The 16,884-nt window shown below is 39.5% G+C and overlaps 1 protein-coding gene across 7 annotated transcripts in view; it reads left to right on the top strand.

Annotated features, from left to right (window-relative positions):
- Positions 1–16,884, top strand: part of SHISAL1 (shisa like 1) — a 53,476-nt gene that overhangs the window by 19,046 nt on the left and 17,546 nt on the right. For 3 of the 7 annotated variants that reach the window (XM_069003393.1, XM_069003388.1, XM_069003390.1), the window contains one exon: positions 14,923–15,021. In XM_069003393.1, the coding sequence (XP_068859494.1) occupies positions 14,955–15,021 (67 nt within the window). In that variant the 5' untranslated portion in view covers positions 14,923–14,954. Of the gene's footprint in view, positions 1–12,850; positions 12,934–14,293; positions 14,507–14,669; positions 14,704–14,922; positions 15,022–16,884 lie in introns of those variants that run through there. The other 4 variants (XM_069003391.1, XM_069003389.1, XM_069003392.1 and 1 more) reach the window with 3 other exon arrangements.

Raw genomic sequence — 16,884 nt, 5'->3', positions numbered from 1 at the left:
GGTTCTGGTGTTTGCTCCGTGAGTAGCCTCAGAGAGCCACTGATGTGCTCCTATCAGGAGGAGGGCTGAACTCAGCTGCTTCTTGCTCCCTTCCACCTCTAAGACAAACAACAAAATAAACACCTTACTCAGGTTAACTGGTACCACTTCCAAGCACTGATATGCTCTGAAATCTTATTGTGTGTACTTCTGTGGGAGTTCTCCCCTTTTAATAGCAATATTTGCTTTCAAAACCGTGCTGATCACTCTTCCCATGGAAAGTTGGAAGATGTCTGTGGGTGGTCACACCGGTCCGGCTGCCCTGAATTTTGAAATTAATTGTTTTAGTTGCAGATGCTTTGTTTGTCCTTCACAGGGACATTCTCCTGGGCTGACCGTGTTGCACAGTTGCAGCTGAGGCGGTTCTGTTGACACTGTTTCTGGTTCACTGTGCTGATATCCCCACAGGCCTCTCCTTAGTGCCTGCATCTCTCTGTCTTGTATTTCGGGCGTTTAGCAGCCAGTCAGAGACCTTCAGAAGCCAAGGTATTGCTGCTGAATGGCGTTGTGTAGTCAGTTTTACCTGGCTGGATCCCAGGCACCCACCAAAGCCTCTCTAGCACTGCCTTTCTTAGCTGGACAGAGGAGAGAAAAGATAATGAAAGGCTCTGGAGTTCAGATAGGGGCAGGGAGAGATCCCTCCCCCATCACTGTCGTGGGAAAACCAGACTCGACCTGGGGAAATGGGTTGGATTCATTAACAAAGAACAGGATAATGGGAAGTAAAACAAATCTTAAAACACTTGCCCCCCACCACTCCCTCCTTCCCAGGCTTAATTTTATTCCCAATTCTCTCTCTTCTCTCCTCCCAGCAGCACAGGGAGTTGGGAATGGAGGTTAAGGGCAGTTCATCACATCTCACCCCACTCTTCTCTGCACCCAGTTACAGCTGTGCAAGAACTTTTCTTTTGTTCTTAAGTCCATTATCCCCAAGGTGTCACCACCATCTCTGCTGGGCTCAGCCTTGGCCAGTGGCAGGTCTGTCCTGGAGCCAGCTGGCATTGGCTCTGCTGGACATGGGTGAGCCTTCTGGAAGCTCCTCACAAAAGCCACCCCTGTAGCCCTCCCGAAACCAGAACTTTGCCAGGCAAACCCAGTATCTGTATGGTGGGTGCTCACCAAGCTACTCTATCACTCCTTAGCTGGATAGGGTAGAGAAAACATGATGGAAAACAAGGAGGATGAGATAAAGTTTATTAAAGCAAAAGTGAAGGCTGGATATGCACGAGCAAAGGAAAAAGCCCAAAGATTTTATTCTCTACTTTCCATCAGCAGGCAACATCCAAGGGAAGTAGGGCTCCAGCACACAGTGGTTGCTCTGGAAGGCCAGCATGGTAAATAATCAGTGATCTCCCTACCTCCTCCTTTTCTTAGGTTTTGTATGAGTCAATGTCACATGGTTGGGAATATCCCTTTGGTCAGTTTGGGTCACTGGCCTGGCTGTGTCCCCTGGTGGGACCTTGCCCACCCCCTGCCCACTGCTGGAGGAATGTTGGATGCTGTGCCAGCCCTGCCCAGCAGCACCAACAATTAAAGTTACCTTTAATTGTCTTATTTATCTCCATTCCTAGTCAGTTTTCCTTTCTGCTTGCTTTAAGAAACAATGCTTTCTGGGTTTCTTGATGGCTTGCTTCATCTGTTTGAAAATGCCAGGTATTTTCATGCTGGAGAAAAAAACGGGCTCACTCTTTCATATGCAGCAGGGATTCTTAGCACACTGTGATGTTTCAGTTCTGGTTGCCACCTCTTGGCTTCCCTGAAGAAGATTACCACTTCTCCACACGAATCTTGCTCTCCTCTCTGAGCATATTTTACAGTCATCTTCAGTTGAAGAGCCCTTTTTTGACAAGGAGGGAATTTGGAAGGCAGGCACAGTGCAGATGCCAAGCCTGGTTATGAACCTTGCTGAGAAGGGTGATGCAGAATTTGGTGCCCACAATGTTGCACTTTCAAGCTAAAGGCCTGACTAACTGAGAAATGCTTCCCTAAGTGTGATTTTGCTTTAATTCTTTTTTAATCAGTGCTGTGCTTCAAGGTGAGTTTTCTTTTTAGACCAAGAGAGGTTTTTGTAGTTTAGAATGGCCTTCCCAATTGCTGTTAATTACCTTGTAATACAAGGAAGATGATTGATTGCATGACTTGCTTTGGAAATTCATTGTTCAAAATGGCCTTCAGAAGCTGCTATGCTTAGATCTTACAAGAATGATGAAATTGCAGGTTTGCCCTTTTGGTTTAATGTAAAATATTTTCTTCTTCGAATTAATGGGTGTTTCAGTATTTCATTTTCTGAGTGCTTCTTTGAAATAAGGATTATGATCCAAGCTTAATTTCCTAATCAAAGACTATTGAGTTTCTCCCATATTTCTCCCAGGACAAGTGATACTTGTTCCAAAGAGGACACTGAGAAATTAAACTTTATTGGGAAGTGGGATGCAAAAGCAGTGATACAGCAAGGGCAAATCAGCCCTCTTGTAAAGCAAGAATAAGAGAATATTAAACTGGCCCAGTAGCATTTACTATTTATTTACAGCTGATCAATAGAAGTCATTGAGTTGAAAGATATCCATGCTGATAAGAGCTTTGGAGAATAACAGACATTTATATAAATGATGTAATAATTTATTGCTATGATAATTACATAAAGACTTTTCAGGAATGAATTTTTTCCTTCAAAACATTTTCAGCCTCCTTAGAGGAATATAGAAGAAATTTATCTGTAAGACAAACTTCTCCTCATGCCCCCATATCTTGAAGTCAGTTCTGCAGGAGGAAGACTGGACTGATAGGATCTTCTAACCTACTGAACTAGAGTACAGCCATCTGGTAGTTCTACCAGTCAGCAGAAAACTAGGATGATGAACTAAAGTTCTAGCAGCTGAAAGGAGTAATTCTGCCAACCAAAAAGCCCTGTTGCAGTTCCAGTGATTACTCCAATGTTTTGAGTCTCGTGCAGGTGGAATAAGGTATTATTCTGGCCTTTGAAAACTGTGTAAATAATTTTTTGGGCAGATGACTTCCTTTAATTGGTCAGCTTACAATGTTTTTTTCCTAACCTTTCATTGTGGCCAGGACAATCAAATTTCTGCATTGTATTAGTGCAGAATGCATAAGATGCTAAAGAAAAATGAATTACGTCTTTGCATGAAAGACCTTGGATTGGTTAAGCCTTCTTAGGAGGGCTGTGTTTACTTGCTACATTCTGCTGCAACTGTAAGGCCAGATTATGTTCTTAAAGTAGAATTTACTGACAGTGTAAAGTTTGTTTGATTTGAGGTTACATTTCAGATCTACAGCAGCTCCAACAGCTGATGCACTGGCTCTTCAAGAGCCCTTGGGCAAGCCTCATTTGCCACTGTTTTGGTTGCTGAAAAGGACAGTAATCCTAGATGGTGATTACATGATAGAAATTACACCAAACCAAGCTGCAGCCTGTGCCTGCCCTTTTAACTGATGTTGAAGCCCAGATATTAAAACATGAGGATTCAGGGATAAGGTGTTCACCCAATAGAAGGATTTGTTTGAAGAGAAAAAAAATAGGACAACAAGGCGAATAGAGAGTGACATATGAGCTTTGCTGAAATGCCACAAACCAGAGCACTATGTTTAATAGTGGAGAAGACAGTTGATTCCCAAGGAAGCTGAGGAATGGACTGCTGACTTTGATTTTTAGTAAAATAATTATTCAGAATAAAATTCAAGAACAGGAAGGGCTTTTCAGATCTGATAATTTCTGTTCACACCATTTTTGCTGGAGGGACTAAATAATGATTTAAGCAGCTGAAAGAAGTAGAGGATGGGAAGGAATAGAATAAGGTTATCTGGCTACCATTCCCTTACTTGGACAACTCTGTTCCCCATTACGCTGTCATTCAGTTTCTGTTTCATTTATATGAGATAGAAATGTGATATTTCTATCATTTGCCTCTTAAAATAATAGCTGTCTTTCCCCTAGAGTTGTCCAGAGATGTCTCTGAGAGTTGTCATTCCAGGTAAAATAAGGAAGGCAGATTCCAGTCCTCCTTTCTCCATATCAGGCCTCTTTATGTGGGGAATTCTGCTTTGTAACCTGTAAGAAGTGGGTTAATTTTAAATATAAAAAGCCTCTGTGCTCTTCACAGACTCCATTAGATTCAGTTCAGTTACACTGAAGTTCTAAGGATTTCACAATTTAATATATTTTGGATGTAGTTTACTGTGCCAAGACACAAAATTGATTGTCTGGGCTATGTGACTTCATCCATACTGGTGAGTATATTACAAAGTGGGCGTAAAAGCCCTTATGGTTAGTGAAAAGAAAATCATTGCAGAAGGAGCATCTGTGGCAGCTGCCAAAAGAATTATATTTTTAATAGGCAAGAGGCTAAAATAAGTGTTGTTACAATAGATACAATATTTTGGGAACAGACCTTGAAAATGCCTTGAGATACCAGGATTAAAATAACACTCTGCTCCTAAAATTTGCAAGCATATTGTGCCCTCCCTGCTTTAGATGCTGTAGTTCTAGCTTTTTGTTTGTTTGGGCTTTTTTTAGTATGTTTTATGATCAGTTTTCTGTGCTCCCCATTTAAGGGAAATAGCTAAAACCACCTGTATTATATGGTAATAAAATTGCTGCTTACCAAACATAACTAATTTCATGTTGCTAAAATACCCCAAAGAATGGGTCATTAGGAGACTCTGAGAAACTGTTCCCTGTATAAATAAGGGCTTTTTTATGTCGACTTTGATGAGGTAATGCATGTGATGTAGTGTTATTGCAGAGAGGAAATGCAGTTGTTCAGCCAAAATTTCCAGAAATAAAACATCTAATTTTTTAATAATTCTTGGGATTTAAAACTCTGCATTCTTATTTTACTTCTTTACCTAATTTTGAGCTGTCACTCACTATCTGAGGACATTAAGTATGATCCTTCAAAGACATCTAAGGTTGTTTTCTGCAAGGATGCTTTTAAGGGATGTTGGTATCCCTGTATCTTTTCACTACAACCTCTCATTAAATTGAGCTGTGTATTTAATTATACAGAGGTATAATTAAACTTTCAGTTCTTTGGGTCAGAGGCTTTGTAAGTGCATCTTGAAGATGCAGTGGCTGGCATCTGGTTCCCATCAGAAAGTTGTAATCAACTTCTGACTGCCACTTTTCAGCTTTACTAATCCAGAAGCCATCACTACACCTTACAGTGACTTGAAAGTTGACAAGTTGACCATTACTAAGTTGGGTGCAGCAGAACTCCCAAGCCATGCTCTCTTCTGCACATAAACTTCATGCAAATCTTTTAAGCATCAAGTGAGTTTGTATTCTCATAGGTGATGTTTCTTTTCCCCACCCCAACCCCTTTTCGCACGGCTTTTTAAATCTGTGTTTCCTGTTTAAAGTAGTAGGTCTAGAAACTTGGTGTACAGTCCTCAATTCTGTTGTAGTCCTCCTTTATGACTGTAGCTGCTCTGAGCATCAGCTTCTTTTCTGTAAACTAGAAATAGTGCCACCCTTCCACTTGTCTTTTTTTTTTTTTTTTTCCCATTTGTTTGGACTCCAAAATATCTGAGAGAAGGAACAGACTGCATGACTGAAGTGTTGCTTGCTGGTAAATAACTTTGCTGGGCTATGTATGTGATGCATGCTGGACTTTCTTCCTTACTTACCAAATATTTGGACTTGAGAGGTTCTGTTGGTGGTATTCTATATATTGGTTTCTAAGGAAAATGGGAAATCAATGTCACTTTTCACTTTCAGAGGAACCATTTCAGAAAGTTCTGGCAAATTGTTCTCTGTGTATTGCTGTAGTTATACACCTGTAAATGGGAAGTGTTTCAGATGGAAGCCACTTTTGAGGATGGGACTGTTTGGAGCCAAAATGTGGTGGTGATTGGAGTAGCTGGAACACCCTGGATTATGCTGTGTGTGAGGGATGTAAACCTGCCCACCGAGCATATCCAAATCAATGTTAAATGGCTTCAATCTGCAGCTGATGCTTCTGGTCTATTCCATTTTGCTCAGCTCCCCTGGGCTCAGTGAGGAGGGGGGTGTTTGATGCTCAATCCATGGGAGGCCAAGAATCAGAATCTCTGTGGAATTCTGTACAAGCCTTTGGATGCAGCTCCTCTCGCACCCACCTCTGTGCATAGCATAAAATCTGCAGACACCCCAAGCTAGGCAGAAAATAAGCAGTTTTTACATCTTGTAAAACAAAGGGTGTGAAACAAAGTTTGGGGGCGTGTGATGTCACCACCAGCAGCACAGCTTTGTTTTACCTGGTTTTTCAGTTCCAAAAATTGCACGCTTAAAAAAAGAAGAAAAAGAGAAATTGTTGAAAGCCACTTTTCTGTTGCTCTGCACGCTTTTTCTCCTTCTGCTTGGCAACCTCCACACCTGCTGTTCTGACTACTAAAAATTGTCCTTTCTTTTGTCCTGCAGGTATTTCTGCTTAAGAGGAGAGGACAAAGGATTCACTAGCATTTTCCTTGGTTCCTCTGCCTTGTTACTTTCAAAATTAAGTTTTTGTTAACAATCCAGTGTTCTTGGGGTTGAAAATTTAGGGGTTTTAATTAGAATGGCTGTGAGCTAGGATGGTTGCAGTAGTACAGCCACGTACTGCCCTTAAAACCAGCTTTTTAATATGTTTGTTACGTGTGCAGCAGTGAAAAATGGCATTTTCTGCTGCAGTGTGAGGCTGGTGTGTTCAGTCAGAACGAGGCAAAAGAACAGGTGAAAAGGAAGTTACTCCCACCTTCTACTGTGCATTTTTTCTTTCCAACATTCCTTGGTTAAGGCTCCCACACAGTTTCCTTTTTCCTTAGCTGGTGCAGTGACAGCTCCTCTTCCTGTTGGAGTCTGCTTTAGGAACAGCCTTCATCTGTGACGTTACTGAGAAGCATTTCAGCATATGAAACATTTGCAGATGTTTTGAGGGGAGAGGCAAATTCTTTTGGAGTTGGACTTGCTGATGCTTGTGGGTCCCTTTCATCTTGATTCTGTGATTTCTCAGTTTATTCCAGTGGATGGTTTTCATAATTTTCTTTAATGAGAGGGTAAGGAAGATTTGACCAAAATGTTTGCAGGAATTCAGAATTGTTTTCCTCTTAAGGAAACTCTGAGTAGTTTCAGATTTACAAAATGAAGAAGTCCTACCTTTTGCACATTGAAGTGTTATCCTTAGGAAAGTTGGAATAATGCTGCCAAAATACTTGTAGGGCAGATCCATCTATGTCAGACAAGCTATGCTTTGTGTTGGCATGGTTAAATGATCCTTAGGAGGGGAAAAAAAAAGAAGTACTTTTTTTGCATTTTGAAATGTTTAATTAGATTGTAAAGGAATGGAGTAATAATTTGTATTCGTAAAAGGAAACATCCTTTCTAAAGTTGACGGAAAGAGGAAAAAAGTATTTATGAGAATTCAGATTTCCTTTGTATTTGACATGATTTATGTTTTTTGGAGTTGACTTCAATTTTTGTTTAACTTGCTCTTCATATTTTTTCACTTTTGAACAAAATAACATTTGAAAATGTCTACAGGCCCAGAGTGACAGAAGGTTAGAAACCCATCTGATTAGATACAGATGTTGATAATTGATGTTGAAGAATGTGAGAATGAAATAAAATTTAGGTGGCACAGACTTTGCACAGGAAGGTTTATTTTTCAGAAGAGTCCATTTTGGAAGAAAAACATGTCAAAAAATGTTCCCAGAGAGACTGTAGGTAGTTTTTGGTTTCTGTATATATACAGCTGACAGCATATTGGAGAAACTGAAAATATGCTCACATTTTTCCCTGGATAAACTGCTGATATATTACTTTTTTCTCAAATGGATATTAAAAATACACAAGCCAGGTTTACTGCCCTTTTTACAGGTACACACATTCTCAAATTTTTGAGCTATACTGTAAAGCAGAGATGAGGGATTAGATCTGGGAGTTTTTTTAAAACCTAGCTGTTATAAAACCTCTAATCTTACCATCAAAACTCATTTTATTTCTTAGTAATATCCTTAAAATTACTTGGACAAACTGTTTCACATAAACTAGTAGAAATTGTATTACTGCTTTAAGACTTGGTAATATTTTAAATTAAAGCACATTTTCTCTGGTTCCATACCGAAAGTAACTCAAAAAACACAAGTAGAAGTTTCCTTGCATTTCTTTAAAAACCCAAACTTGATTAACAGTAGAGATTTGTAATCACTTAAAAATGTATCCCATGGCTTTCTTAAACTCTCTTAGAATATTATTACACAACAGTGTGTTGTGTAATTCCCATTCCTGCCTCATGGGAGACCGAGACCATTCATAATTTCAGAGTGAAAATTCAGTTTCCTCGGATTACTGTGTTGTTTCGTGCATCGTTTGATAGTCTCACCCCGCCAGATTGATGAATTCATTAACAGAGCACTCGGTTGAGCTCCCACAGATCGTAGATGTTGAGTTGTACAAAATCCCCTCAGCTGACTCAGTAATCCAGGTGTACATCTGAACTGACTTATTTCACTAAAAATAAGGATTCTGGATGACTACAACAAACCTTTACCAGCTGCCTACGCTCAGGCTGATAAAGTACATGCAAATGAGAAAATACAAATATTTTAGTCTCAGTGTTTTCAGAGCATTAGGGAAGGTTGCTGCTCTTGGCTGCAGAATGAATCTTGTTTAATGACAAGTGAGAAAGTTGCCACTAACTTGTAGCTGAAGTTAGCTGTCAGTGTCAGTAAATCATCACAACTGCAGCTGTTATTTTTACAAAGCTGACTGTCCCCACCAAGTAATTCAGGTATTTTTCCCCAAAATGAGGTCTAATGTATAAAGTGGAGGGCCAGTTGTAGGAAAGACAACAGTCTAAAATTTTCTGACCTTTATCAGCAGTAAATCTAGGAAATCAAACATTTATTCTACTAAATGCAAATATGCAATGAATCACTTATTTGCACTACAGCTACATTATGGTATTATCTTTAATATCTTTAGATGTGCTGTGGAGACAGTTTGGACTTTGGCTGTCAATAAAGAGTTTGTGCTCTCTTGTGGAACTTTCTCATCAGTTAAATTTTGTGATTATAAGGTCTGAATGCACCACTGACTGTCTAAAATTAATTCTCTTGTAATAAAGGGACCCTTTAACTTCTGTATCAGATTCTACTGTGCATCATGCTTAGGGTGGGAATTGCTAAAACCCATTTCCAACTTGGATGTTTCTCTCAGGGTGTGGTGTGGGACAGTTCCTAATGACCAACTAAATGTGTTGGTGAAAAGGGGAAAGGGTTAAAAGAGAGGTAAAAGGAGGTGAATGAGTGCCTTTGACAGCTGACACTTGTTGGCCTCATCACGTTAATAACAGCTTGAAGTTCTCAAGATGGCCTTCAGGCTGTACTTCAGAGCTCTATTTTTAGGATTCATGCATGTTGTCTCTTCATAACTGTTTGGAGAACAGCTGTGGAAATAATAAATATTGGGGGGGTGAAATAAAACAAAGCAGTTCATATTTTCAATTATAAAATTCATGAAGTAAGGGGGAAGAATTTCATGGCCTAGGTAGTGTAATATACATTTGCTCACCTTTAGCAGTGCTAAAGCCCTGACTGCAAATGCTTCATCTGCTGTTGGGTAGAGACTCACACATTCCTAACTTCCAGCATATGTGTAGTGAGATGTTTTTAGGGAAGAGGCACTGAGTCATGTTAATGCTGCATTATAATCCAGAAGGTTTTCTACCAGTAGCTCCTTTTCATAGGCTGTTTCAAGACAACTGTCGATTGAAAACTAATATCTGTTTTTCATAAACATTTTCTTGAGGTTGCTGCAGTGTGAAACCACATGTTTTCTTAATAATCAGGTTTTCTTTCATGCCAGTTATATGGCTTCCTTTGAAATAAGCCTGTAATTTCATTGTAATAGCATTTATGAGCACACGCTGGATGCATTTTTAAGGCCTATTTAATGTGAGAAGTGAAAAGAGCTGGATTAGGAGTTAGGTTTGGATCACAGCCTCTTCTTTTCCATCTAATTTTAAACAGCTTTCTCCACCACTGTGATGCCCTGGTCGTGTTCCTCATCCCCTTACTGCTTCCACAATGAACCAGCATTGTCTGTCATGTACCCTGATGTATTTTTACCCACGTAGTTCTTTGTAGATGTGCCTCTCTTGGTTTAAAAGGGATTTACCTGTGTGTCTCTTGAGTAACTGAGAATTAGCAGAAGCTCCATGGCTCTCTGCCTTTGGTAATGCAGTGTTTTTATTTACCTTGGAAGAACTGGCAGCTGTTGGGATGTTTATTAGGACTTTCAGGGCACTAGAAAATGCAAGCAACTGAAAACAAAATGATACTGAAGTTACTTGCACAACCTTGCTGTAAGGGATAGAGGCAGATAAAAGAGGGGGCATAGAAGGTGTAACAAGGATGTTTTCTTAGGAAAGATTGCAAGAAGTGTGAGCTGTTAGCCTAAGAAAAGGCTGAGTGAAGATACAGTAGCACTACTTGTATGTATTAATCCAAAGATTGATGCCAAGAGCTGTAACCAGGGTGTCTGTAGGTAAATCACTCTCCAGCTCCACCACTGATAGAGACAGCTTAAAGCAGAGCAAAGGAGCTGCAAGCTGGGCATAGGGAAACCTTTCTAGGGTAGAGGAACACTCTAGGGAATTGCCTGAGAAGCTTAGAAAACCACTGGTGGTGGGAATCCTGTGAACTTCTGCTAAGAATGGTTTAGATGTTCTTAGTCCTACGACAGGAAAAAGGAATTAAATTACCTCCTGAATTGCCCTGTTTTCTGTTCTATGCAGAGAGGACTTGTGAGGCAGTGCTGATGCATTTAATAAACTCTCCTGCTAGCTCCTTTTGTTCTTCCTACTAACCAAAAAATGCAAAATGTGCATTGTTTTACAGACATCTCTTCTAAACATAACTTTTATTTTCCTTCAAAGTCAGGGGAAGATAATTTCTTCATCAGAATCTTCCCTCATGAAATGGTTGTTTCTCTTGGCAGCTTTTCTTTGCAGTGATTCACTGATTCCCTTCAAGAAAAGACAGCTAGATAAAACTATGAGGATAACCAAAGCAGTGTACGTAGGAACAGAATGAGAGCTAAAATGTCATGGAAAAGTAAAGTGTGGCATAATGAGCTGATACATTTCTATAGTCCCCTTGCTCATAACATTACATCACCTTTCCTTTGAGTGTGGCTCTCTTTGGATCATGCATGGCTGGGTTTGCTGCAAGGGAGAGCAATATTCTGAGCAGAATCCTTATCCATGAGAAGATAGCAAAATCATGAGTGAGGGCCATTTCTTCTATTCCAGATTAGACATGTCATCGTTTAACCCCAGCCTGCAACTAAGTGCCATGCAGCTGCTTGCTTAAAAATAATAATGATAATAATGATAATTAAGGGGAATAAGGGCAAGATGTGGAAACACAGTGAGAAAAGGCCTCTAAAAATGCAAATCCTCAACCATTTCTTTAGTCTGCTTTCTGGTGTAGCTGCAGAGACAATTGTGATTCCCAGCAGAAAGGAGGAGGTAGTGTGAGGGTACGAATCTCAAAGGAGAAGGAAAAGGATGGGCAGCATCCTTACCTCCACAGTGACCACAGATAAGCTTTGAATGGTGCATTAAAAATGAAAACTGGTGCATTAGACCACCCTTCTAATTGATGGTTTTCTGAACTAGAAGAAAAACCTAATCACACAGCCTGAAGGCCCTCAAATTTTATTTAAAAAATACAAAAAAAGAAACTGCAACTAGATCCTCCTTTCCTCTGTCCTTTGGATGTAATGCTCTGATGATCACATCAGTCTTTAATTAATAATAAATAATAATTTATTTATCCAGATCACTGCTAATTACCATGTTTCCGCCCTCTCTATTGTGGCCTGACATCAGAAAACACTTTTTATGATTTAAGCTCTTCCCTGTAGCATATCACCTGTTGTCCTGCACATCTCTTCCAGTGGCTGATTGGGCTCTAATAGCTCAGAGAGGTCATCATGGTACTGCATGAAATACGATGGCTTTAGCCAGACAGGAGCATGTAAAAAACTCAAAATAGTCAAGGAGTGAACAGTTATTTGTATTTCTGACCTCTGAAAAATGGTCTTATTCTGTTTAATGATCACTGAAGCAATAAAATTATTGCTTATTAATTAAGTTATAAAATTGGAGCATTTCCCTACTGCCCCAAATATACACCTAGATGTATGTGTGTTTTCATTTACACAGGTTCTGTCACTCTGCTGGCTCTCAATGTGCAGCTCTCGCTGTTCTAGTCCCCCCTCTGATCCTCCCAGCTGACACTCAATAAAATACAAGCATTGCATGATTTGGATTAAAATGCCAATTTCATTGTTGCCTTTTCTGTTGGATATAATTGAGTAAAATTTCCCTCCCCCAAAAGCTTCCAGATTTTTACTAACAGTGCTGTTTAAGAAATTACCAGTGAGGCTGTACTCAGTTAGTAACAGGATTGTACTTTCCAAGACGTGCACCTGATTTCCAGACTGAGTTATTCTTCCACAACTGATAGGAAGCTTTTTTTGGTCATTCTCACTGCCTGCTCAAATTGCATGCTACTAAAGTGAGATATTTTACAAGCATCTACTACATTATGACTATCTTTAAGCTACTTTAGTACACAACCCTGAGAGAAATAAAATTAACTTTGCCATAAGCCCACAGTGATCACATTAATTATATTTATCTCCTTAATTATTTACTTATTGGAATGTATATTAACCATGCCATTAATTTTGTCTGGATCAACATCACACTCACAAGCTTGTGATTACCTGGTTTATGTCACTTCTAAAAATGTTCTTATATTTCTTCAGGTCCTCTGAAAGTTGCCATTGTTTTCCAGCAAACTGAAAAAATGATATACACGTCCCCCAGCCAGCTCTGCTGAAATAACTAGGTACAAATTGCACAGAATTGCCAATATTAAATTACAAACCTTAGTATCAACTCATTAATGTCATCCTGAATTATTCTTGGTATGGAAATATTTAATAGTCTCAGCTATACCAAACATCTTTGTCGTCCCAGATACACAACGGGAGTGTTTACTGATCTCTTTTTAATTAACTGTTATGAAGGCCAAGATTTCCTTAGTAATGAATCACCACCAGAATTCCTGCAGCTTTGGTTTACTCAGGAAAATATCAAGTTCCTTTTATTCCTGTCAATATTGGCAATAACTTGTTCTTTGTAGCTGTTTTTCTTGATTAAACTTCTCCATTCTCAACCTCTGGTTTATATTAATTATTATCTTTTTTTAAATACAATTCCAACTTTAAGTCTGCTTAGTTTTTTAATAATTATGATATTCCTTCTGAAAAAAAGGAGGCAGCTTTTTCAAACAGTATTGATGAGAAATAATCTTACTTAGCATTCCTAGTTTACTGCACTTTTATTTTCTTTTTAGGGTTACAGTTTCAAATTGTTTTCCTCTGGAGGAACTGGCTTATTTTAAAGATACAAATACAGTGGTTTGGGTGTTAATCATGCTTGCAGAAAACAGTGCAAACTGTCATGATGTCTTCTAAAAGTTACACTGACTTTTAGGTTTGTGAGCCGTTTTTTTTTGTGCTAAGATGGTTTTTGGTGAATCTGCTTGCACCACACACAGCATTTTGTGTCTGTGAGAAATCTTTTGCCTCTCATCACGTTGTAGGTAGCACTGTGTCTCCCCTCCAGTGCCCACGTCTGTTACTCAGAATTCAGTTACTCATGGTGTGTTAATTTGCACCCCCTCCCCCTTTTGTTACATGCAGGTGCAATTGTTTGGGGATTTAACTTGATTCAGTAGGTTGTAGCAGACACCAACTAGTAAACCACATAATATTTATAGGATACAGCACTTATTTCATAAGGATTTGGCAAAATGTGTCTCTTGAGGTGTCAGGAGCAGCATAATTTTTACAGAAATTGCTATTTCCCTTTTTTCCCCCCAAGCTGCTTCATTGTAAACACCTTAGAAGAATTTTAGCAGTGCAGAAATTGGACTCACCACACCAGCTTGCTGCAACACCACCTGGGCCATCCTGTCTGGGGCCCAAGCTCCCAGTGTTCGTGTACAAAGGCAGAAATTGCCTCTTTGTTGTGCCCTGAAGTCAGTGTGAGCCCAGGATGCTGAAAACCTCCGAGGCCCAGCGTTAGCAGGGTTTATCAGTGACAGCAGGACCAGGTACCTCCCGCTCCTGCTCGCCTTGGTGGTGACACCTGGCACAGTCTCTGCTGCAGCTGCTGTTGTTGAATCAACGTGAAGAGGAGTTTGGACTCGCCCTGTCTGGGAAACACCAAGGAGAGCCTTTGTAGGAGGGCTGCCAGTCAAACCAAAACGCATCACTTCTCACTCCCCGTCCTAGGAAAACGACAAATAATGATCCCGTGAGAGGCTCTGATTCTAAAGAAAAGACTTTTTTGAAGTGTTTCCAACCATCTCAGTTGCTTGACCCACTTTCTGAGCGACGGCACCCTCTAATGGGGTAAAACAGATTGACTTTCAAAGCAGCCAATTTATTTTTCTGTTGTTTATTCCTTTCCAGCCCCTACACATATAATACAATAGCCTGTTCTTGTGACCGTAAAACAAGCACAGTTCTGCTGGATGCAGGTTACAGGGGACGTATGAATATTCAGTAAAGACTTCATATGATTCATCTCTACTCTGGGTTAATGAAAAGTATGTAAACAGCTGTATATATCCATGGTGAAATGAGAAAGGAATTTTAATCATAGAAAGGAGAATTTATTTCACTTGTAAGTCCAGAAAAAAGTATGATATTTTTCCTACTGTTTGAAGCCATCTCATTTTACCAAAGTTTTGTGGGGAAGTGAATATTTGAACAACAAGAGGAGATGAAGCAGACACTTAATCACGATGTTGCATCTTGTCCAACAGGTAATTCTCTAATGGACCAATGAAAGCCAACGATGACAAGTTGTGGTCAACAGTCCTTGAATGTGCTGATGGTTCTGCTCTCGTTACTCCTGTCAGCAGGTAACTTGCATAATTTATCTTGTGCTGATGTGTGCCGCAGGGAAAATGTAGTTGCAATTTAATACTGTCTTCTTACAGAACAAACAAGACCAAATGACTGTTAATTGCATAATAAATAAATCATAGAATGGTTAGGGCTGGAAGGGACCTTCAAGATCATCTAGTTAAGAACTGGAAGCTGGAATTTGAAATGGAATTGAAAATCCACTTTAAGAAGAAAGCAGACTGGAAAGTTGAAAGAGTAGCTTAATTTCTTTTGATATGCTATTTTTTCAGCTCACCTAAAAGAAAAGAATAATTTCTATAACACCACAAAATACATCCATTTTGCCAAGTAACCATCCACTGGAAGCAGAGCAAGTCAGGTTCCAGTTGTATGTTTTTCTATGTGCACACCAGAGAATCTGAAGGATTGAACTTGCAATCCATGTAATTTTCCTGAATCTAAAGAACTGACTGGAGCAGAGATGTTTTTCCTGATGCTTGGTATTTCTGCTCTAGATGTTTGCTATTAGCACACAGAAAAAGATGTATGTGGAAATGTGCCAGCTGTTAGACTGAGAATTAGCTGAGTGCTCTGATTATTGGTTGTATTTGTTCTTCAGAATTTATGGCATTAGGGTTTTCTGTAATTGTGATTGAATGTTTAAAATACAATTTGAAAAGGTTCTCAGTCTAAGCAGATTTGGTCCTACAGGTGTTTAACTTGCAGTTCAATCTCTTTTATCCTCCATTCTTGAAGCAGTTTTTAGTACAAAAAGACTTCTTTTTTTTTCAATCACTGCTCCTTATTCCCTTGTAGTACATTGCATCCCCAACCACCACAGTAAAAACTTTACCAGGCACCATGTTTCTTAAAGTATCCTTGTGCTCCAGTCAAAATTGTTACTACTCAGTCTGGGTCTTCAATATTCATAAAACATTAATATTCATATCCTCACCAGTCAGTCCAAGCATGTGTTTTGTTGCCCACGGTCTCATTGCTTGTTTGCAGTGTTCAAGCAGATTCTTGCTAATGATAGCTGATTATTTAGCTCTGACACAGCCCTTTTGCTAACAGTGTTATAATATTATCAATTAGACCACTCCTCTGTTCGTGTTAAATCGTTCTTTTGCTTTAGAGCCCTTCCCCTGACATCCCCGTGTTTGGCACTACATTCCTAATTATGGAACTGCCCTCCTCTTCTGATGGACTGGGATCAGGCACAGGGGCTGGAGGTGCTTCTTTGTTGTCTTCCAGGCTAAAGAAATTTCAAAAATCTACCTCCCTGGTGTAGGAATGAAGTCAGTTACCAAAAAGTCTTCAATGAAGTGATCAAACAGGGGTCAAGCATCACAAAAATTTCTACCTGCTCCAGCCTCTTCTGTTGATTTTTAAGGTTTCATACCTTTGCCACTCTTTATAGGGGGCTTCTACTAGAGCTGTCCTGAGATCCCACTCTTCCAACCCATTTCCTCAAGATGATAGGAATACTTGTGTTGGAGTTGAGTGGGACATTCTGATTGCACTGTGTATGCAAACAGCTGTGTTCAGCCATTGGTGTGTTCCCTCAAACCCAGATATAAAACTACTGTTATGATTTTTTTCTCTCTCTCTTAAGAGTACTGCCTCTGAAGTGCAATGTTTTTATTTGAAACCAATTACACACAGCTTTTACTTCTTACATAATTTAGTTATTATCATTGATAACTATTGGCTTTGTAAATGTGTTTCTTATCATTTTGTTACTCCTTGGCTATTGGAATTTTATCATCTGATGGCCATTATTAGCATGTAGAGTCCAGGCTTAATTTGAAATGATCACAAGCCTTTTATGCCAGCCAAACTCTGCTCCCTCCTTGTGGAATTTTGCCACTGTCATC

Source organism: Aphelocoma coerulescens, chromosome 1A (genome assembly GCF_041296385.1).
Source record: "Aphelocoma coerulescens isolate FSJ_1873_10779 chromosome 1A, UR_Acoe_1.0, whole genome shotgun sequence".
NCBI lineage: Eukaryota > Metazoa > Chordata > Aves > Passeriformes > Corvidae > Aphelocoma > Aphelocoma coerulescens.
Note: the sequence above shows the minus strand (reverse complement) of the source record. Positions and strands in the feature narration are given on the sequence as shown.